Source organism: Panulirus ornatus, chromosome 64 (assembly GCF_036320965.1).
Source record: "Panulirus ornatus isolate Po-2019 chromosome 64, ASM3632096v1, whole genome shotgun sequence".
NCBI classification, from domain to species: Eukaryota; Metazoa; Arthropoda; class Malacostraca; order Decapoda; family Palinuridae; genus Panulirus; species Panulirus ornatus.
In genome coordinates, this window is record NC_092287.1 from 3,042,799 (window position 1) to 3,065,549 (window position 22,751).

At 39.1% G+C, this 22,751-nt stretch overlaps 1 protein-coding gene across 5 annotated transcripts in view; it reads left to right on the forward strand.

The window, feature by feature from the left end:
- Nucleotides 1-22,751, forward strand: part of LOC139746120 (lysine-specific demethylase 2A-like) — a 94,580-nt gene that overhangs the window by 11,166 nt on the left and 60,663 nt on the right. For 4 of the 5 annotated variants that reach the window (XM_071656974.1, XM_071656973.1, XM_071656975.1 and 1 more), the window contains exons 3-8: nt 8,648-8,773; nt 9,340-9,512; nt 11,442-11,642; nt 13,029-13,182; nt 15,030-15,145; nt 17,337-17,513. In XM_071656974.1, the coding sequence (XP_071513075.1) occupies nt 8,648-8,773; nt 9,340-9,512; nt 11,442-11,642; nt 13,029-13,182; nt 15,030-15,145; nt 17,337-17,513 (947 nt within the window). Of the gene's footprint in view, nt 1-3,325; nt 3,454-8,647; nt 8,774-9,339; nt 9,513-11,441; nt 11,643-13,028; nt 13,183-15,029; nt 15,146-17,336; nt 17,514-22,751 lie in introns of all 5 variants that reach the window. The other variant, XM_071656976.1, reaches the window with a different exon arrangement.

The following is a 22,751-nucleotide window of genomic DNA, read 5'->3' on the forward strand; positions in this document are numbered from 1 at the left end:
AGTTTTAAGTGCAATAGAAAATTATTTGCTGTTGATTCACCTCATATAGAAGGGAATAGAGTTAAAAGAGAGGAAAATGGGTGGATACATACATTTATGCTCCAGAATTTGTCATTGTCATGAATTACATCTTTTGTATATTGATATACAAATGGGACTTAAGCTCAGATCCTTGCTGTCATTCACCTTGTCAGTATTAATGAAAGACTGTTGTTGTTATTGATATTAGCTAGTTGAAATTATATAATTGTGAGTATTTAAAAAAGATTAATACAATTAGATCTAATGAATGTATTTTTTTTTTTTTTCGCTGTCTCCCGCGTTTGTGAGGTAGCGCAAGGAAACAGACGAAAGAAATAGCCCAACCCACCCCCATACACATGTATATACATACGTCCACACACGCAAATATACATACCTACACAGCTTTCCATGGTTTACCCCAGACGCTTCACATGCCCTGATTCAATCCACTGATAGCACGTCAACCCCGGTATACCACATCGATCCAGTTCACTCTATTCCTTGCCCTCCTTTCACCCTCCTGCATGTTCAGGCCCCGATCACACAAAATCTTTTTCACTCCATCTTTCCACCTCCAATTTGGTCTCCCACTTCTCCTTGTTCCCTCCACCTCCGACACATATATCCTCTTGGTCAATCTTTCCTCACTCATTCTCTCCATGTGCCCAAACCATTTCAAAACACCCTCTTCTGCTCTCTCAACCACGCTCTTTTTATTTCCACACATCTCTCTTACCCTCACGTTACTTACTCGATCAAACCACCTCACACCACACATTGTCCTCAAACATCTCATTTCCAGCACATCCATCCTCCTGCGCACAACTCTATCCATAGCCCACGCCTCACAACCATACAACATTGTTGGAACCACTATTCCTTCAAACATACCCATTTTTGCTTTCTGAGATAATGTTCTCGACTTCCACACATTCTTCAAGGCTCCCAGGATTTTCGCCCCCTCCCCCACCCTATGATCCACTTCCTCTTCCATGGTTCCATCCGCTGCCAGATCCACTCCCAGATATCTAAAACACTTTACTTCCTCCAGTTTTTCTCCATTCAAACTTACCTCCCAATTGACTTGACCCTCAACCCTACTGTACCTAATAACCGTGCTCTTATTCACATTTACTCGTAACTTTCTTCTTTCACACACTTTACCAAACTCAGTCACCAGCTTCTGCAGTTTCTCACATGAATCAGCCACCGGCGCTGAATGTATTTATTATATTTTGTTGCTGTCTTGTGCGTTAGCGAGCTAGCACAAGGAAACAGACGAAAGAAATGGCCCAACCCACCCACATACACATGTATATACATGCATGCCCACACATGCACATATACATATATACACATGTACATATTCATACTTGCTGCCTTTATCCATTTCCGTCGCCACCCCACCACACATGAAATGGCACCCCGTGCGTGTATGCGTGAGGTAGCACTAGGAAAAGACATCAAAGGCCACATTCGTTTACACTCAGTCTCTCGCTGTCATGTGTAATACACCGAAACCACAGCTCCCTTTCCACATCCAGGCCATAAAACTTTCCATGGTTTACCCCAGACGCTTTACATGCCCTGGTTCAATACATTGATAGCATGTTGACCCTGGTATACCACATGGTTCCAATTCATTCTGTTCCTTGCATGCTTTTCACCCTCCTGCATGTTTTGGCCCCAATCGCTCAAAATCTTTTCCACTCCATCCTTCTGCCTCCAATTTGATCTTCCACTTATTTTTCCCTCCACCTCTGACACATATATCCTCTTTGTCAGCCTCTCCTCACTCATTCTCTCCATGTGACCCAACCATTTCATTACACCCTCTTCTACTCTCTCAACCATACTCTTTTTATTACCATACACCTCTCTTATCCTTTCATTACTTACTCGATCAAATCACCTCATACCACATATTGTCCTCAAACATCTCATTTCCAACACATCCACCCTCCTCCGCACAGCCCTATCTATAGCCCGCGCATCACAACCATATAGCATTGTTGGAACCGCTATTCCTTCAAACATACCCATTTTTTCTCTCAGATAACGTTCTTGCCTCCACACATTTTTTCAACGCTCCCTGAACTTTTGCCCCCTCCCTCCCCCACCCTGTGATTCGCTTCCGCTTCCATGGTTCCATCCGATGCTGAACACTTCACTTCCTCCAGTTTTTCTCCATTCAAACTTTCCTCCCAATTGGCTTGTCCCTACTTGTCCACCCTACTGAACCTAATATTATTAACTTGCTCTTATTCACATTAGATTTTAATTGAAGACATTTCGCTCATGCAGTGACAGTGCTATGCAATCTTAATCTTATCTAATTTCCAAATCTCTTTGAATAACTAAATTATTTTTGCTCATTCTTCTCTGTTATCAGTTATAGTGCCATTATTGATAATTGTGAAATGGTTACTGTTAAAGTGCATGTATCAGTGACTCTTGGGTTATTAGATTGATATATACACTTTTATATAGTCTGTTCATTTGCTTGGTATCGTATCAAAATTTTTTTACTCTGTGATTGAGTAACTATAATCAAAGGAAAGAAAAAAGTAATTAAGCAGAAAATTGATGATTTAATCTAACATAATGATGTTCTAAACAAGATTACGTACTAATGTTCAATACAAACTTGTTAGCTGACCACATTATTGTAGTCTAAGATGCGGCTTCAGTTACTTTGGTTGTGTGTTTCAGTACTTTTTTTAAGGCCATGCTTTTGGAAATATAGTTCTGATAATCCCCCACCAACCCCTGTACCCTTTATGATAATGTTTGTTTTACTGGTTGATTTAGAAATCAGTCTTGTCGTTGCTGTATTAATTTCTGTTTCAGAATAAGTTATACGCAGAATTTTTGGTGATTTTTGTACAAGTGACACAATGTATCCCCCACTTGATACACAACTTTCATTGCTTACCTCATAGCCTCAGAGGCTGGAATGCATATGCTTACCAAAAGAGGAATATATTAATCTAAACTTTTTTTGGATGGTATTTAGAATTCTCCAGTCAAGCATCTTTCATGGAAGCCTACAAATAGCTTAAAGATGAGTGAGAACCAGATGTTATGTACCTTAGCTATATATCTTTACAAGACACTATTAAGAAATTTAGGTGCTTCATTTTTTTTGTCAAAGTTAAAGTGTATACCGTTTAAAAAGTCTTTGAGTTGCAATCAAGTAGTAGTTTTTTCATATTGGTTTCATAAGTTTACTGGAGTGGACTTTCCCACTACCTGATCCCTCATCTTGACTGCATCACTCAAACATTGCTCCAAATTACAGGCAGCAGTCTTGGAAAGGCAGGGGCGGGCTAATTGTACCATATTCCCCAACTGATCCTGAATTTCCATTGATGTATCAGAGGGCAAGAAAATTATTTAGATCCATATTCTCCAAAGATCCTCAGTCAGGTAGGAGATTAAGTAGTATTTCATAATCATTCAAAATTGATAACTATACCTTTGGTCTCAGCTATGTTACTTACATTTAAAGACCTGTTAAGTCCCCTTTTGATATGATAAGATATTGAGAAAATTTGTTGGAGAATATAGAAATTGGTCAGTTTTTGTAAGATTCAGATTTACAAAAGTTATTTTGATTAATTTACAGCTTGCATTTTCATGGCAGATCATGGTCAGTCAGTTAAAAGGAAAAAAATCACATAATAGTGAAATATAAGCAGGAAGAGCTGTTTCTGTTGAATATATCCTTAGAAGTTTGTTCTGTCACAGAAGATTAATTCTTGGAGAAGTATTTATCATAGTTCTCCAGTTGATAAGGCAGTTTCTAAAACTCAGAAAAAACTATATGATCAAAATGCATGCCTTTTATCCTTTGTGTTTGACCGATGGTTGAGGTATCTTATTTTGTTACATTATATAGAAGTGTCATTATTGATGGTGTATTTAGGGTTGTTACATAGCAGACTAATTACTGCATTTTCCAAAACTTTGTGTAGGGACACAAGTCAGAGAATTGGTAATGGTTCTTCTTGTGTAGGGATGAAAGTCAGAGAATTAGCTAAGGTCTTCCTCTTAGTCTAATCCACTGCTGTTTGCATTGAATTTTGATGTAGATGATTCACTCTTTTTAGAATGCTAATTCATTTACGTGCCAAAAAGTGTGCATTTTACTTCATTTTATAACTGATTGTATTGTGAAATTATTACTCTAATTCTAGCACAGAAAATGTACTACCTGTAAACTGTTGAAATATAATTCAGGCTGTTTTACAGTATCTTTTTTACACTTGTAACATTAATATTGTCAAGATATGGTAGGGTGTGTGTGTGTGTGTGTATATATATATATATTTTTTTCATACTATTAGCCATTTCCCGCGATAGCGAGGTAGCGTTAAGAACAGAGGACTGGGCCTTTGAGGGAATATCTTCTCCTGGCCCCCTTCTCTGTTCCTTCTTTTGGAAAATTAAAAAAAAAAAAAAAAAACGAGAGGGGAGGATTTCCATCCCCCCGCTCCCTTCCCTTTTAGTCGCCTTCTATGACACGCAGGCAATACGTGGGAAGTATTCTTTCTCCCCTATCCCCAGGGAGAAAAACTAGAGGAAGTAAAGTGTTTTAGATATCTGGGAGTGGATCTGGCAGCGGATGTAACCATGGAAGCGGAAGTGAATCATAGGGTGGGGGAGGGGGCGAAAATCCTGGGAGCCTTGAAGAATGTGTGGAAGTCGAGAACATTATCTCGGAAAGCAAAAATGGGTATGTTTGAAGGAATAGTGGTTCCAACAATGTTGTATGGTTGCGAAGCTTGGGCTATGGATAGAGTTGTGCGCAGGAGGATGGATGTGCTGGAAATGAGATGTTTGAGGACAATGTGTTGTGTGAGGTGGTTTGATCGAGTAAGTAACGTGAGGGTAAGAGAGATGTGTGGAAATAAAAAGAGCGTGGTTGAGAGAGCAGAAGAGGGTGTTTTGAAATGGTTTGGGCACATGGAGAGAATGAGTGAGGAAAGATTGACCAAGAGGATATATGTGTCAGAGGTGGAGGGAACGAGGAGAAGTGGGAGACCAAATTGGAGGTGGAAAGATGGAGTGAAAAAGATTTTGTGTGATCGGGGCCTGAACATGCAGGAGGGTGAAAGGAGGGCAAGGAATAGAGTGAATTGGATCGATGTGGTATACCGGGGTTGACGTGCTGTCAGTGGATTGAATCAGGGCATGTGAAGCGTCTGGGGTAAACCATGGAAAGTTGTGTGGGGCCTGGATGTGGAAAGGGAGCTGTGGTTTCGGGCATTATTGCATGACAGCTAGAGACTGAGTGTGAACGAATGGGGCCTTTGTTGTCTTTTCCTAGTGCTACCTCGCACACATGAGGGGGGAGGGGGATGGTATTCCATGTGTGGCGAGGTGGCGATAGGAATGAATAAAGGCAGACAGTGTGAATTGTGTGCATGGGTATATATGTATGTGTCTGTGTGTGTATATATATGTGTACGTTGAGATGTATAGGTATGTATATTTGCGTGTGTGGACGTGTATGTATATACATTGTGTATGGAGGTGGGTTGGGCCATTTCTTTCGTCTGTTTCCTTGCGCTACCTCGCAAACACGGGGAACAGCGACAAAGCAAAATAAATATTATAAGTAATATTTTATTTATGATACTTTGTCGTTGTCTCCCGCGTTAGCGAGGTAGCACAAAGAAACAGACGAAAGAATGGCCCAATCCACCCACATACACATTTATATACATACATGTCCACGCATGCACATATACATACCTATACATCTCAACTTACACATATATATATACACATATACACATATCCTCCCCTCTCTCTTTTTTTATTTCTCCAAAAGAAGGAACAGAGAAGGGGGCCAGATGAGGATATTCCCTCAAAGGCCCAGTCCTCTGTTCTTAGCGCTACCTTGCAAACGCGGGAAATGGTGAATAGTATGAAAGAAAGAAAAAACATAATTCATACTATCTGCCCTTATTCATTCCCGTCGCCACCCCGGCACGTGTGCGAGGTAGCGCTAGGAAAAGACAACAAAGGCCACATTCATTCACACACAGTCTCTAGCTGTCATGTATAATGCACCGAAACCACAGCCCCCTTTCCACATCCAGGCCCCACAAAATTTTCCATGGTTTACCCCAGACGCTTCAGATACCGTGGTTCAATCCATTGACAGCACATCAACCCCGGTATACCACATCGTTCCAATTCACTCTATTTCTTGCTCGCCTTTCACCCTCCTGCATGTGAAAGGCGAAACAGCAGTTATATATGATATAGAAAATATGTATATATATATATCAGTGGATTGAACTGGGGCATGTGAAGCATCTGGGGTAAACCATGGAAAATTTTGTGGAGACTGGATGTGGAAAGGGAGCTGTAGTTTCGGTGCATTACACATGACAGCTAGAGACTGAGTGTGAATGAATGTGACTTTTTTTTTTTTTTTTTTTAGTGCTATCTCTCACATGCATGGGGGGGGGGGGTACTATTTCATATGTGGTGGGAGACCGATTAAGTATAATGAAAAATGAATAAATAGAATATGATATATATATCATGGTATGTGAAATGTTCAGAGTAACCATGGAAAGGTCTGTGGGGCCCAGATGTGGATAGGGAGCTGTGGTTTCAGTGCATTACACACGACAGCCAAGACTAAGTGTGAACAAATGTGGCCTTCTTTGCTTGGTGGTACCTCGCTAAAGCAGGGGGTGGCGATGCTGTTTCTTTGGGGTTGGGGTAGTGCCAGAATGGATGAAGGCAATTAAGTAATATGTACATGTGTATATATGTATATGTTTGTGTGTGTATGTGTTTATATGTATGTATGTGGGCATTTATGTATATGTATGTGTATATGAGTGGTTGGGCTATTCTTCGTCAGTTTCCTGGTGCTACATTACTGACATGGGAAATGGCGACCAAGTATGATAAATGAATGAATATATGTAACTGCTTTTCCACTTTAGTGAAATAGCTTCTGGAAGAAATGAACAGTGGCCTCATTTGTACTGTAACCCTACCATTCACAGCCAAGCCTTACATGGCCTGGTTTGGTTCATTAACAGTATGCTTCCTGTCCCCATATGCGACGCCGTTCAAGTTTACTCTTTATCTTGCATTCCTCCATCCATCTACTTGGTTTCTTGTCCTTGTTCCTTCCACTGCTGATGCAGAAACGCTCTTGGTCAGTCTGTGTTGATCCTTTACATATGTCAGACATGCAGTTATCATACCTCAACCTCCAGTTAATCACCTTTACTCTGTATTTCCATGTCTTCATTTAGCATATATTGTCACTACAAAGATCACCTCTTTCTGTACACCTACAACAGAATCCATACTAATCAAGTATTATATTTCACAACTTATTTTCAAGTCTAGAAATGCATATTTTCACTCGCATTTAGTATGTCCAGTTCTTTATTAATCCACCTTGCTCTTTCTTCCAGTCACATTCACTTATTTTTCAGTTTTTCTTAGTTGCTATGTGTTAATTAATTATCCTTGTTACTGTAAATGTTTACTTCCTAGATGATTATGGACTATTAAGCCTCTGTAATTTTTTGATTACAGAATTTCAGAGAACCCTTTAAGGATGCTAGCAGAACCCAAGCTGAAAATGTGGTTTATACAAATGACAAATGCATGGCTATAGCATCCACCCCAAGATTCCTTTGGCTAAAGGTGTTCTTACCAGAGTCTTACTCATGATACAAGAAAATGGATGCTCTAACAAGCCTCCTTTTCACATCACCTCTTCCTTTATTAACCAACCCCAGGGGAGGATGAACTACAGGGTTGAATTTGGACTAACTGCCAAAACCAGGATTCGAACCTGTGCATTTGGCTGGGTGGCCCATTAATGTGTCGTATGCTACACCTCAGACTTATTTTGATATTGATTTTATGGCTTATGTCCATCACTTGCCTTTATCTTTGTTCCTTTGTGCATGGAGGCAAATGAAATGTATGCAGTTCTTCTGTGTATGGAGGCAAATGAAATACAATGCAGAGTCTCTTCACTCTCATTTGAAACATATATCAATTTTGCTAGAATGTACGTAAATATTTTCTGAACATAAACATATGATAGCTTTGGAAATAATTGCATTGGCAACCTTTTACCCCAGTTTGGGGGTCTCATCTCATTTGCTTACATTATGAGGTAAAATTGTAAGCTAACTTTACACAGCACCTCAGCTTGATGGTGTGGATCTGGAGCAGAACAATCACAGGTTTCAGAGTAAGATCTGAATTTGGTCTGGTGTTGTCAGTCAGCTCAGGCTTTCTCTCTTAAGTTTGTTAGCAAATGGTCACCATGGGAGATGACAGTCACTTAATTTTGGTGTTTTATGTTCTGTGTGACAGTCATCCAGCTGCCAGTTTTGACAATTTAAAATGGCAATCTCCATGGCACTCCTGTGTCAAAGTTCAGAAGTTACCTGAGATTTTGTTAACTAATTGCTTAGTTCCTGAGTTTGTGTTCTAACAGTGAAAGACTGCCAACATGATAGATACACTAAGGAACTGTGAGTCATTATCCAACTGCAGAACTTTCTGTTGAGAACAGCAAACTTATGTATATATAGTGATATTAATATTTTTTCTTTTTCAGAATTTAATCTTGGGTATGTGCAAGAGAATGGATTTAATTGGCCCTTGCTCTTCAGGGATAAATCACAGCTGGGCATCGTAATACCAAATTCAGATTTCTCAATCAATGACGTTCGTCTGTGTGTCGGTAAGCTTGAAAGAAAGACTAAATAAATGAAGAATTTTAGTCTGTATCGATTCTCAGTTTTTGCATTTAAAGGATGTGTGAATTGAAAGATTCTTTTCATCATTTGTACAGCCCCACACACTAATGCATATGTGGGATGCCACAGTATTGTTTTAAACATTTTGCTGCAGGGTGATACAGCTGTGTTAGTCAACAGTGCATCTTATTTATAAGAAGGGATGCTGTTGCATTGTGAAAGTTTGATTCATTCTGCTGTTAAAGGACAGAGGAAGTGATAAATAACTAATAGGGGAGGTGATTGGGTTGAAAATGTAGAGGAATACTTATGATGAATAGGGGAGTTAGAATGATTAAAAGAGGGTTATTGTGGAAAGTGGTTTTAGTTTGAAAATGATATTTGAAGTAAAGAGGACTTTATCATGAAATTAGTTGATTTTGGAAAGAAAGCTTTTTATCCTGCTTGAGAGTATTTATTACATGCAGAGTTAGGGTTAAAGTTTCATATTTTGGTTTTGAGAAAGATTAAAAGGCGTAAACATTGTTATAAAGTAATACTCTCATCTCAGGGTCACGCAGGATGCTTGATGTGATGGATGTAAACACACAGAAGAATGTAGAAATGACAATGAAAGACTGGCAGCGATACTTTGAGAGCAAAGACAAAGACAAGTTGCTTAATGTCATTTCTTTAGAATTTTCTCATACGAAGTTGGAGTCTTTGATTCAAGCACCAACTGTTGTAAGTATCAGTTTTTGTTAACTTTCTTTTTACCCATGTAGAAGGATGACAAATTTTTTCATTTTCATCCCAGGTTTGGCTGACTTGTACTGTTTAAGTCATTTACATAATTTACATTTTTTCCTGCCCCAGGAACCCCTTTTATGGAACTCAACTCCTGCAGTGCATAGGAATCTGGTCAGGACCACTGGTCAAGAATTGCAGAAATGTTGTTTGTCTGAGTTGATTACATCAACCATCTCTGTAATGGTACAAACTCTTTCAACATATCCACAACATTCCCACAGTGTAACTACAGTAAAGAAGATAGTGGGTGCTTACATTTCAGATGCTCTGCAGTTACTGCACAGAAATATGTGCACAGGATCTGCACTTTATGATACTTGTTCCCAGCCAGTGGACATGACCTTCTAACTGAGTGCTGCAGGAGTCTCATCAGGATAGAAGGGGCTTTTGGGGTGGGAAGGTAATGAAAGTTGAGTACAGGACAGTTAGGGAGAAAGTGTTCAGTGTCTTCACAATGAAAATTACATCTTAAGCTTGATGGGTTTTGTTCTGTTTTGAAATTGTATTTGCATTATTGTAGAAATTGTTGTTACCCATAATACCCATGAGAAAGTGTCACTTGTACAAGCTTGGGAGTGTAATTTCTGTTGGGTTGGGATAGTAATTGTTCTGCATTTGTCAGCTCATTATTGTAATTTTTAGTTAACTATTTGTATTACAAGCGAAGGTAGTTTTTGAATTGTGAGACCATATCTTTGGAACTTTGAAGAATATGTACGGTGAAGACTTGGATTTTGTATCCTTTCATCAGAATCAAAATGACCTCCAGGAAGGAAAATTTTTGCCCTCATTTCTTTTCTCTCGTCAAAGCCTTTTGTTCATTGTTTTAAGATCATACTCATAACATAAGCTTTTTTGTTACTAAACTGTACTTCCAAATGCCTAATTTCATCCATATTATTGAGTTCACTACATTATTCAGAAACACTTCAGCAACTTGCTTTTACACACATCTTGAGAGCAACCCACCATTCCAGCCAACAGCTTCTAAAGTTCAGCTAATACCACAGCATCATCTGCATAGAACAACTGTGTACTCGTAATAAGATTTAAAGAATATGTCCTGTTATATGCTCAGGTGATATATGAAGTATACATATTCCCTTTAAGGCTAAGTCTTCTGTTCTTATAGCTACCTCGCTAATGAGGCAAGTGGCGAGTGTGTATGGAAAAAAAGCATATCTTTTTATGTAGACAGTGGGAATATTAGGTTTGAGTCTCTGCAAGCACTGCGCTAGAGTTGTCCTATGCCAGTGGTCTGTCAAGGGTAGGCACTAAAAGCTAAGGAGCTGCACTGGAGTTCACTAGTTATGGAGACTTCTTTGCAATGGCCACCCCTTTTAGTGAATTCCAAGTGGGAACAGGTGTCAGAGATGTAGTATAGATAGATTGATGTCCCTTTCCTCCCTTGCATACATGTATATGAGGGAGGTGTCAATCGCATACATGTATGTGAGGGAGGTGTGTAAAGTTAGAGATGAGTTAAGACTCTATTGCCATGGCCATGCCATTAGAGGGAGCTCATAGAGGGAACTGTCATCCTAAGACAATATCCATTAATCATACACACACCAACCTCGCCTCTAAGCAGTAAAGTGAAAAAGAACTCACTTAAGATCCAATGTGAGCAGATGCAGCCTTTCTTCATCTGTTCCTGGTGCTGCCTTGGTAATGTGGGAAACAGTGATCAGGTGTTAAACTGAGGAAGAAAAGATAGATATTCCTTGCCTTACCAATTTTATGAATATGGTGCTTTTTGATATGTCCTATTACCCCCACTGCAAGCAGGATCTACCCAGGAGCACTAAGTTTATGAAGATTTTGATATTTAGACTAAGGAATTTATTTACACTTCCTTTAAAGGTACGTCAGATAGATTGGGTGGAGCGAGTTTGGCCACGACACTTAAAGGAGGCTCAGACTGAGGCCACAAACGTCCTGGAAGATATGATGTACCCCAAAGTTCAGAAGTATTGCCTTATGTCTGTTAGAGGCTGTTACACAGACTTTCACATAGATTTTGGTGGCACCTCAGTGTGGTACCACATTCTTCGAGGAAAAAAGGTCAGTATCATTCATTTTTCTCCATATATGTTATTGTGTTATTGAACACACTGCCCATCTACCCTTCCTTCCTATTGATACAACCTCTGCAGTTAAAACCTGAAATATCTCACCTTAACTTTCACATAAAACACTTTGGCCTAGTTGCAGTGCAAACACTTAGACATATCCTTAGTGACTCCTGGCTTCACAGAAAATTTTCTTAAATCTTGATACTTGCCAGCATAACGACTTCCTAAAACCCTTTAAACCACCCAACTCTCCCTCCAATTGCTCTAATTCTCTTCTCTCTTCAGTATACAGACCCTGAAAAACTGATCTACAAAAGAATTGTGGAAAATATCCTATTCTTGTGTACACAGTCCACACACACACACAGACCTCACACGACTTATCTTAAGATGGTTCAAACTAATCTCATCGCCATTCCCACACAGTGCTAGTGGTCATAGACATCATCAGATCATTTGACAGTGTCTCTTGTCACATCCTCTCTCAGAAGATGCTTGACCCTCCTAAACAATGACAAAGAGGTCAGCCGCCTTCATAGCCTGACATCATGCCAGGTTCACTAATGTAAATTGCTTCATCTGTAAGATATTTAAATTCTATAGTAGATTTCTTCAAGGAGCAGTTCTTTTTCCAAATCTCTTCAATCTCATCCTACATGATCTCCCAATACCTCCAGCAAACCACAGCATGAAGGTCCTCTTGCATGCAGATATCCTCACAGTTTCATTACAACACCCAGAGATTGCAGTAGTAACAACAAATATGAAGTGCTGCATGATATATTTGAAACAGTGGATTGCCCAGAACAAAATGGTTGCATCTCCACAGAAAACTTCTGCCACTCTCTTAACCCCAGACAGACATGAATCCAAGCAACACCTATGAGTGTAAGGTTAGTTATGTATGAAATGACAGTGAAAGAGAGAGGTGTAAATGTAGTGTGGACTAAAGGGCTGATCAGGGGGTACAAAAATGGTTCAAACATTTGGAGAGGATAAGTGAAAAGAAACTGACAAAAGGACATATATATCAGAGGGAATGAGCGAGGAGAGGGTGACTGAAGAGGAGATAAAAAAATGAAGTGAAGGAAGCTTTAGGGTATCTAGACCTAAACATTCTGAGGGCAAATGGCACACACTTGATAGAATGAGTTGTATCTCTTTGGTAAAGAGGGTGGAACGGGGATGCTTTCACTGAGGTATGGGGTTTGTTTGTGGATGGTATGCTTTTATTTTCGTACATTATATGAGGCATCTGAAGTGGCTATGTGCCATCTATTTGTACCTGATGCTACCTTGCTAGAATAGGAAAGGTAATTATGTTTAAAAAGAAATTTAATTCCATTTTTGTTTATACTCTGCTTTATTCCTACAGATTTTCTGGTTAATACCTCCAACAGAACGCAATCTACAGCTGTATGAACAGTGGGTCCTCTCAGGCAAGCAAAGTGACATATTCTTTGGGGACACTGTCGATAAATGTGCTCGTGTAGAACTCCATCAAGGGAATACATTCTTCATACCCACTGGTATGTTGGCTGGCTTATTTTGGTAATCTTTGTAAGTTGTTATTTTCAAGAATATAAGTTTATAAAGTTGATGTATAAGTATTGTGAAGGGTAGTTTGATAGCAAGTTTAACCTATAGGTATTAGGTGCCCCTGCCCTTTTGCTGTCCTGTGTGTTTAGGAGTCTCAGTTGTGCACTTATAATTTTCCTGAAAGTTGTATTCTTTTGTAGCACTTGATCTACCACCAGTAAATGGGAACAGTATTGTTGTATTAGATTGGTAGATACATAATTTTTTGCTGTGATTGGGGAGGAGTTTTGTGGCATGTGGAGAGGTAGAGTATATGTGAACAAGGTGTTTGCTTTGAAAATTTTTTGAGAAATACTTAGACAGAATTGCACATGGCATATATGTATGTGGAGAAAGTTCATGATATTGGTTGACAGAAAGGCCTTGTTGAAATTGCAGTGAGTATATTGGATGAATGGAAAGCTTTCAAATGCATTGAGTGGTTTTGATCAGGAAAGAAGGCCTCTTTGCAAGTAGAAAGTTAGGGTGTGATTCTTGAGTGGGTATCTGGCAAGGGTGTTATGTCATCATGTTACCTCTCAATAGATGAGGTGAGGAAGGAGATGAATGTAAGGTCTTAAGAGTGAGTGACAAGTCTATGACATAATTGGGGTTGGGAAGAGGGGTCATAGGAGTTGGATAAGAAGGATTTTGAACAATGGAATGCTTTAGATAGATTGGAGTGGACTTGGCTGTGGATGAAATCGTGGAGGCTGAAGTGAGTCATAGAATGGGAGAGGGAGCTAAGGTCCTGGATGCATTGAAAAATGCACGGAAGAAGAAGTCATTAGCTATAGGGGCAAAAATGTATATGATTAAAGGTATAGTAGTCCTGACAGTGAGGTATGTATGTATGTCTCTGAATGCCAAAGAATGTAGGAGGATGAACTGGTTTGAAATGACATGCCTAAGGACAAAATTGGATGTGAGAGGAGTTGATTGCATAAGAAATGACATTTCAAGAGATAATGTGGTAGTAAGAGGAGTGTAACAAAGCCATCCACAGTTTACTGAAATGGAATGGACATGTGGAGACAGTGAGTGAAGAGACTGACTCACAGGTGTTACTTCTCAGAAGTGGAGAGAGTAAGTAGGAGGGTGAATCTTAAGAAGAAATTGGAGTCATCCTGGTCTGGATATTCAGTATGACGAGAAGTGTGTATTGGGTAGAATTAATTGGAGTGTTGTGGTAAATGGGGTGATGTGCTGGAATTAGGCTTCATTAGGGCACATGAAGTTATCTGGGGAAACCATTGATTACTCATGGGCTTTACTGTGGATGACAGGATCCAGTGTAATACATTGTACATGACAGCTAGAGAGTGGATGTGAATAAGTGAGGCTGTTGATAGTCTATTCCTGATGTGATGCTTCTTCACTGTTGTGAAAGTGGCAACAAGTGTGGCAAAAATGGATCAGGCTGTAATAAGTTTGCACACATGGGATAGGTATTGGAAGGCAGCAAAACTTCTATGAGTAATAACATAAGGGAGAGAGAAAACAGCCAGATTTGTATGTAGAATGAAGAGTGTATATATAGAGAGGCAATGTTAGATAAGGAAGAGTAGGCTGTGAAGGTTTTAGTAGGGAGAATTTTAGACAGTAAGCATACAAGAGTATGTGGTGAAAATAAAAGTATTTGGGGGAGAGGGGTACAGATAGAGATAGGAAACTAAAGTTGAAAGTCACTCGGTAACTGTAACATCATGATGTACTTTTAATTTTTCACCTCACTAAGGCAGGAAAGTTGAGAAAATATTAAAGAAAGAAAGAAGGACAAGGGAATGATTCTTTCCAGGTTGGATTCATGCAGTGTATACCCCAGAAGATTCTCTAGTGTTTGGTGGCAACTTTCTACATAGCTTTGGGATTGAAAAGCAACTCAGAGTTGCTCAGGTGGAAGATGCTACTCATGTAAGTATTTCAGAATGTGGTTTGTATGATGTGAATTACTTCTTTATTTCATACTTGTTTACTCTTTCCCTTGTGGGTATTACTCTTTCCCTTGTGAGTAAAGTAGCACCAAGAACTGATAACTAAGCCTTAGAGGATGCAAAAACTCTTGCATGTCTCCATCCTCTGTTCTGTCTTTGGGAAAATGATGGAGGAGAGAATTTCCAGCACTCTGCTTCTGCCTCACTTGGTTGCCATTTATGACATGCTGAGATATGTAGGCATTATTCTTTCTCCCCTGTCCATAGGATTAGATGTGAATAACGTTGCTTCATTATTCTTCCTTAGGCTCTGTTTTCAGTGCATTATACTTGACAGCTAAGGTGGTTGTGCGACAGGTGAGGTTTTTTTTTGTAACTGTCAACCTCGCTGAGGTGGGGAAAGTAGTTCTGTATAAAATCATATATTCTCTCATGAGGTGAACAAAGGTGTCCAATCTTTTAAGGTGTTACAACTGTCCAAAATCATATTTGATAAGTATTTCTATGCTTTCCTTGTCAATAACACAAGGTATACTTTTAGAGAGGTATCCAGTCTTTAGAAGTGTTAGAACTATCCAAAATCTTATGTGATAAGTCTTTCTATGCTTTCCTCATCAGTAACACGAAGTTAACTTTTATACCTGAGCCATTCCAGTTATTGCAAGAAAGAGTGGTCATGACTGTATATTTACATGTACCCATCATACTTCTCCTGATGTATAGTTATGTTTTGAGAATTCCTAGTGCAATTTCAAGGATAAGTTATAAGTGGTTAGGGAAGGGCATATGTGTTGGTGCTGAATGTTTCCATAGAAGTGTCAGTCTGTTACCTTGCAGACTTGATAGAAAAGAATGGCACGGCTTGTGTTGAAATTGCCTTAGTTGTCAGTTTCTGCAGACTTAATGTAGGTTACCTGCATGAATGTTGATGATAAGGTATGTTAAGTGATAAAGTTTGACGTAAACATTCTGCCAGTCCTCAGGCATCTCACCTTAAGCCATGCATACCCTTAAAATCCTGATTTATCAAATACCAATGCTTTCACCCCCTTGTTTGAAAAATTGAAGTGCAATCCTGTCTGCTCTTGCTGCTCTGTCACATTTCATTGTATGAAAGAAATTCAGAAGCATGTTTCACACCACTTGTTCTTTTATATTTTTGTCCTGATTTCAGTAATATTATGCAAATTATCCACTTCTGCTAAATCCTGTCATATTATTGTTATATTATTTTTAGTGTGAAGAGAATGTGGATGGTACTGGCTGTAAAAAAAAATGCTAAATGGGTTAATGACTGGCCTGATTCTTGTATCTCTGTATGTATTCAGAACTTTGATTTCTATTTTTATGATGTCTGAGTAATGCTGGTGTTTTGATAGCAACGCAAGTTCAGTCATAAGTTCAAGTTTAAAGATTGAGTTATGTTGAAGTTTTTCTGTGTATATGTTTATATCAGTGCCCAGAACTTCATGCATAAGTGCTATCTTATGCAGATCATGAATTTTGGTTAAACTTAGTCTTACAAGTTTTCCATTAACATAGCTCAGCAGCTCAGATATTGGAACTGAATAGAACATCCACTCCTATATTCCTGTGTGTCTCATTCTTTAACTTCTGTTAGCTGTCATGAAACTTGTGAATTTAGTGATTTTATAGGTTATCTGTTCACATTTGAATTTAGAGTCGAATTGTATGTTTTTAAACCCCAGGCCCCTTTTTATGGAGCCCTTGTAGCTTTAAAGCTGTGCTGTGATCAGTAGCAGGAAAAGAATGGACTGCAGTTGAGGAAGAATTTCTTTAACAAGGCTATAATACTTGTTATCCATTGACAATTATACAACCTAACCAGGGGTGAATTTTCACTTTTGGCATAACTGCATGCAAGCTGAGTTCAGTAATGCCCATTCAAGCATGTTTCTGTATTTATCCCAGATGGAATTGTGAACTTTAACTTTCCTGTTTTGTTAAACTAGGTGAGATCATTTATTTCAGTGATGCTTGGATAATGTTTAGAAATAAATTTGATAAATGCAGTATATATTTGCACTACCAGACCAGCCATATGTATTTGGTGCATAACTTTGATAAAATTTGTTGGGTTTTTATCAGACATAATGAGATTTGGAGCATTCCTGTTATATCAGCATAATTATGATATATATATTTTTCAGGTACCATCAAAGTTCCGCTATCCATTCTTCACTGAGATGCTTTGGTATGTGTTAGAGCGATATGTTCATGTTCTTCTGGGTCGTACACATCTCACCCTCCCTCCAGATGAACAAGAAAAGTACAATAAATACTTAGCTAGTAAAGTCAAGGTTAACAATAATAATCAGTTAAATGAGGTGAGTAGAGGCTATTTTAGGTTGCAGTTTTTGGTTTGTTCCTCAGTTTTTATTTTTATGATTTTATTGTTTTTACTTTTTAACTAATATGACACCAAAAACTCTATTACGATTGTTAACAATCATTTATTTTGTATTTAGACGCTGAAAAATGCAAATTTTCTAAGATATTTATCAAAGAATCTTTGTAAGATATATATCCTCTATAGCCCTACTTACCTAAATCAGTTGGAGTCTGATCCCATCCTTTTGAATGACTTTTCTGGTTAATGAAATTATTAGATTTTTCTCTACTACCTATCTATCTATGTATTTATCTATCTATATCTCTAATGCCCATTCTCTTTGGGAACTCCCTCAAGGGGGTGACCACAGCAAAAGTCTCCATAACTGGTGAAAATTCCAGTGCTGCTGCTTAGCCTTTTAATGCATCACCCTTAACAGGTCACTAACAGAGGGCAATCTAGTGTAGTGTTTCCTGAGGCTTCAGCTACTGTTCTTACTGACTACTACTACCTAATGTTCCAGCCTGCTACTAATACTTAAGGCTCACACCTAAAAGTTCCTACCTACTACTTCTGCTTAATGTTCCTACCTACTGCTACTGTCTTTCTCTTACCATTTTGTCAAAAGGCAGGGCTAGCACATAGGGCTCACAACAGGAGTTAGGAAGAATGAGCTGTGTGAGTTAAGTATTGTCAGGTGTTATGTGTGACATTGAGATTGTATGTTTGTGGACAGAATGCCAGCAGTCCATGTGTGGATTAGACAGAAATAAAAGACAATGGCTTACTGTGCAGCCATTGCTAACCCTCCTGATACCCAGGTGGGTAGTACCTCTGTGTTAGTGGCTGCCTGCCAACTACTTCCTACCCTCTACTGTAAAAAAATATTGTTTTGTCACAAATTACAGATATATTTTATAGCTTACTTTTATATCATTCTTGAAATTCTGTACTACATACTGAACTGTTGTTTATACATTTTTATAGGCACAGAAGGCCAAAAGTGATAAAGAAAGCAATTAAAGTGTATTTACTTATTTTTTGTAATGCATAAGTAGTTTAAAAGTAAAGTTTTCAAAGCTAGTTGTGAGGTAGGAGCATCTGGAAACACTACACAAGAGTTGCTTTTTGCCAGTGGCCTGTTAAGGTTGGGGCATTAAAGGATGAGAAGCGGCACTGTAATTCACTTTTTATGGAGACTCTGTTGCCTTGACCATCCCCTTGAGGGAGTTGCAGTTGGGAACAGGAGTCAGAGATAAATCTTGTTGAATTGCTATGAAAAGAAAATTGTGATGAAAACTTGATAACCTTGAACACTTACAATTATACATTTATTTTACTCTTAACTAAAAACAGTAAAAGCCTCTTGAACTACTAATAAATTGGATAATTAGGGAACTTGTTAAGATGAACACTCGAAGGGAGACAGGTTGCATGGATACACTTCTGCAGCAAGGGAAACTTATCCTTATGTCACGCACATCTGAAGTTTTACACTTGCATTCCCAGCAGATATAGAGATGCATTTTTGACACTACATTCCAGGCTGGAGACCTTTATATTTTGAAATGAATTTAGATTGACTTTGTTTCTTTATAGGTTCTGATATTTATGTATTAGCTGATTCAGCTCCTCTGTGTCCCTGTTTGCTCACTTGTATGGAAGAATGGTGGAATGGCATTCTTCAGATTTGTAACCACTCATCCTTTCCATTTTCATCTTTATACCTCCTTTATTGCCAGCACAAGCTTGCTGTTAAATGCTAGATTATCTTGGAAAATAGATATCCCTGCTGTGAGCAATTTCTGTTCTGCCAAGGAAAAGGATTATTTATTAGCATCTTTTATGGTGGCTATCTGTTGTATATCTGACAGCTAACTGCTGTTTGTAGTACATGCAGATATGGTATAATAGCTTCCCAAAATCTATCACCCCGGTGGCTAGGAGTTTCAATCCTACCTTGGAAATTGATGAATTATTGGCAGCATAATATGTGAGTTAGTCACTATATGTTTAGCAACTTCCTTAGCGTTTCTTCAGACAGGCAGGAATGACTTTTATGGTTTAAATTACTTTATTTTTACCACTTCATACAGATTACTTTTAAGTTTTGTTATGATATTGCACATAATTAAGCTAATTTGTGCAGTTTCCTAAATTCTCTTGTCATTCCTCAGAGTTCATCTCTGGAGTCTGTACCCAGATCTGTCATTCACTAACAGTGATTTCCCTCTTTCCTCACTTCCAGGATCCCTTTCACCATTGTGCATGCTTAGGCCCTGATCACTCAAAATTTTTTTCACTCCATCCTTCCATTTCCAATATGGTCTCCCCATTCTCCTTGTTCCCTCCACTTCTTACACTTATATACTCTGTCAACCTTTCCTCACTCATTCTCTCCATATGTCCAAATAATTTCAGCACACCCTTTTCTGCTCTCTCAACCACACATTTTATTACCTCATATCTCTCTTACCCCTTCATTACTCACTTGATCGAAACCACCTCGCACCACAAATTGTCAAACATTTCGTTGCCAACACATCCACCCTCCTCAGCACATTTTTATATACAGCTCATGTTTGCATCCATATGATATTGTTGGGACTACTATTCCTTCAAATGTACCCATTTTAGCCCATCCAAATAATGTTCACTCTTTCCACACATTCTTCAGCACTCCAAGGACCCCTGCCCCTCCCCCACCCTTTGACTCGCATCTGCTGCCATGGTTCCATTCGCTGCCATGTCCACTCCCAGGTATCTAAAGCACTTCACTTCCAATTTTTCTCCATTCAGACTCACTTCCCAGCTAACTTGTCCCTCAACCCTGCTGAGCCTAATATCCTTTCTCGTTTCACACACACTTCCAAACTCGTCACCAAATTCTGCAGTGTCTCATTTAGATCTGCCTACCACCAATGCTGTATCATCAGCAAACAACTAACTCACTTCTTAGGCACTCTCATCCCTCATAGACTGCATACTTGTCCCTCTCTTCAAGACTTTTTACACTTCCCTCCATCAACACTTTACACGTAACAAATTGAACAACCATGGTGACTGCACACCCCTGTCATGGACCAACTTTCACTCAGAACCATTCACTCTTCTCTTCCTCCTCTTACATAAGCCTTACAACCTTGATAAAAATTTCTCGGTGCTAATAGCAGCTTTCTTCCCAAACCATATTTTCATGTAACCTTCCACAAAGCATCTATGTCATCCCTGTCATATGCCTTCTCCACATTCATAAAATGCAACATACAGATCCATCTGTTTTTCAAAGTATTTCTCACACATTCTTTAAAGCAAACACCTGATTCACACATCCTCTACCACTTCTGAAACCACACTGTTCCTCCCAATCCGATGCTCTGTACTTGCCTTCAGCCTCGCAATCAATACCCTCTGATACAATTTACCAGGTATACTCGCTTTTATACAAAGCACTATATATGCACTCTGCCAGTCCTCAGGCACTTCATCATGATCCATACATACATTGAAAATTCATACCAACTAATCAGCAACACAGTCAACCCTTTAATAAATTCAACTGCAGTACTGTCCACTCCCACCACCATGCCGCATTTCATCTTCCGTAAGGCTTTCACCACCTCTTCTCCACCAAACCACTCTCCATAACTGTCTCACTTTGCCTACCATCTTGACCCAAATGTCCTAACACCCTTCATCTGCCACTCTATCATCGAACACATTTATCTGTCTTTCAAAATACTTCATCAATACCTGTTAAAACTTCCCCATTATTTGCTTCCTTCCAAAACAACATCTTATTCTCCCTAAAGTTTACTGAAACTTGTTCACCCCAACTCATATTTGCCCTCTTTTTCAACCCCTGCTCCTTCCTCTTAACTTGCTGCTGCTTTCTCATATACACCTCCCAGTCATTTGTGTGCCTTCCCTATACATACCACTCAAATGCCCTCTTTTCTCTTTCACTAGCAACTTCACTTCTTTTTCCCACCACTCACTATCTATTCTAATCTGCCACATACATCTCTGGCACATGCCAGCACAGCTTCCCTTGAAACATTCCAGCACAGCTTCCCTAGATACTTCCCATTCTTCACCAACTCCTAAGCTTCTTTTACTTTTTGCCATTTCTACACACAGTCTCTCTTGGTATTTCTTCACAATTGTCCTTTCCAAGCTGAAGAGATTTTTAGAAATCTCTTCAAATCACCCTCGCCTCCACAAGATAGTGATTAGATATCCCATCAGCTTCCTATCTTAGCACACTTACATCCAGAAGTCCTTCTTTAAATGCCTTTCAATTAATATGCAATCCAATAATACCTGCTGACCATCTCTCCTACTTGCATTTGTTTACTTGTGTATATCTTTGTTTTTGAACCTGATATTCAGTGATTAGATATCCCATCAGCTTCCTATCTTAGCACACTTACATCCAGAAGTCCTTCTTTAAATGCCTTTCAATTAATATGCAATCCAATAATACCTGCTGACCATCTCTCCTACTTGCATTTGTTTACTTGTGTATATCTTTGTTTTTGAACCTGATATTCCTAGTCATCAGTCTTTTTTCAGTATCCATCTCCCTAAGCTGCTCTCCATTTCTATTTTCAGCACTAAATACCCCATGCACCCCAATTATACCCCCTACTGCCACATTACTTACCTTCACATTTAAATCACCTATCTCCAACACCAGTCTCGTACATCAAAACTGCTGACACTAACTCAGCTGCTCCCAAAGCCCTTGCCTCTCATGATCTTTCTTCTCATTGCCAGGTGCAGAAGCACTGTAATCACTCATCTCTCACCTTCCACTTTCAGTTTTACCTACATCAATATAGAATTTACTTCCATACACACAATCACACTCTCCCATAACTCTTGCTTTGGGAGTAGAGCTCTTCCTTCCATTGTTCTTGTCCTCTCACAAACCCCTGACTTTACTCCCAAGACGTTTCCAGCCCATTCTTCCTCTTTACCCTTAAGCTTTGTTTCACTTAGAGCCAGAGCATCCAGCTTTCTTTCCTCAAACATATAACCTATCCCTCCTTTCTTCTCATCTTGATTACATCCACACACATTTAAACACCCCAGCCTGAGCCTTTAAGGAGGATGAGCACTACCTGGCTCCTTTTCCATCATTTAGAAATTGAAATATAAGAAGTGGGGTTTCCAGCCCTCCCTTCCTGCCCTTCTTATCCCCTGACCCAGGGATTATATACATCATGTA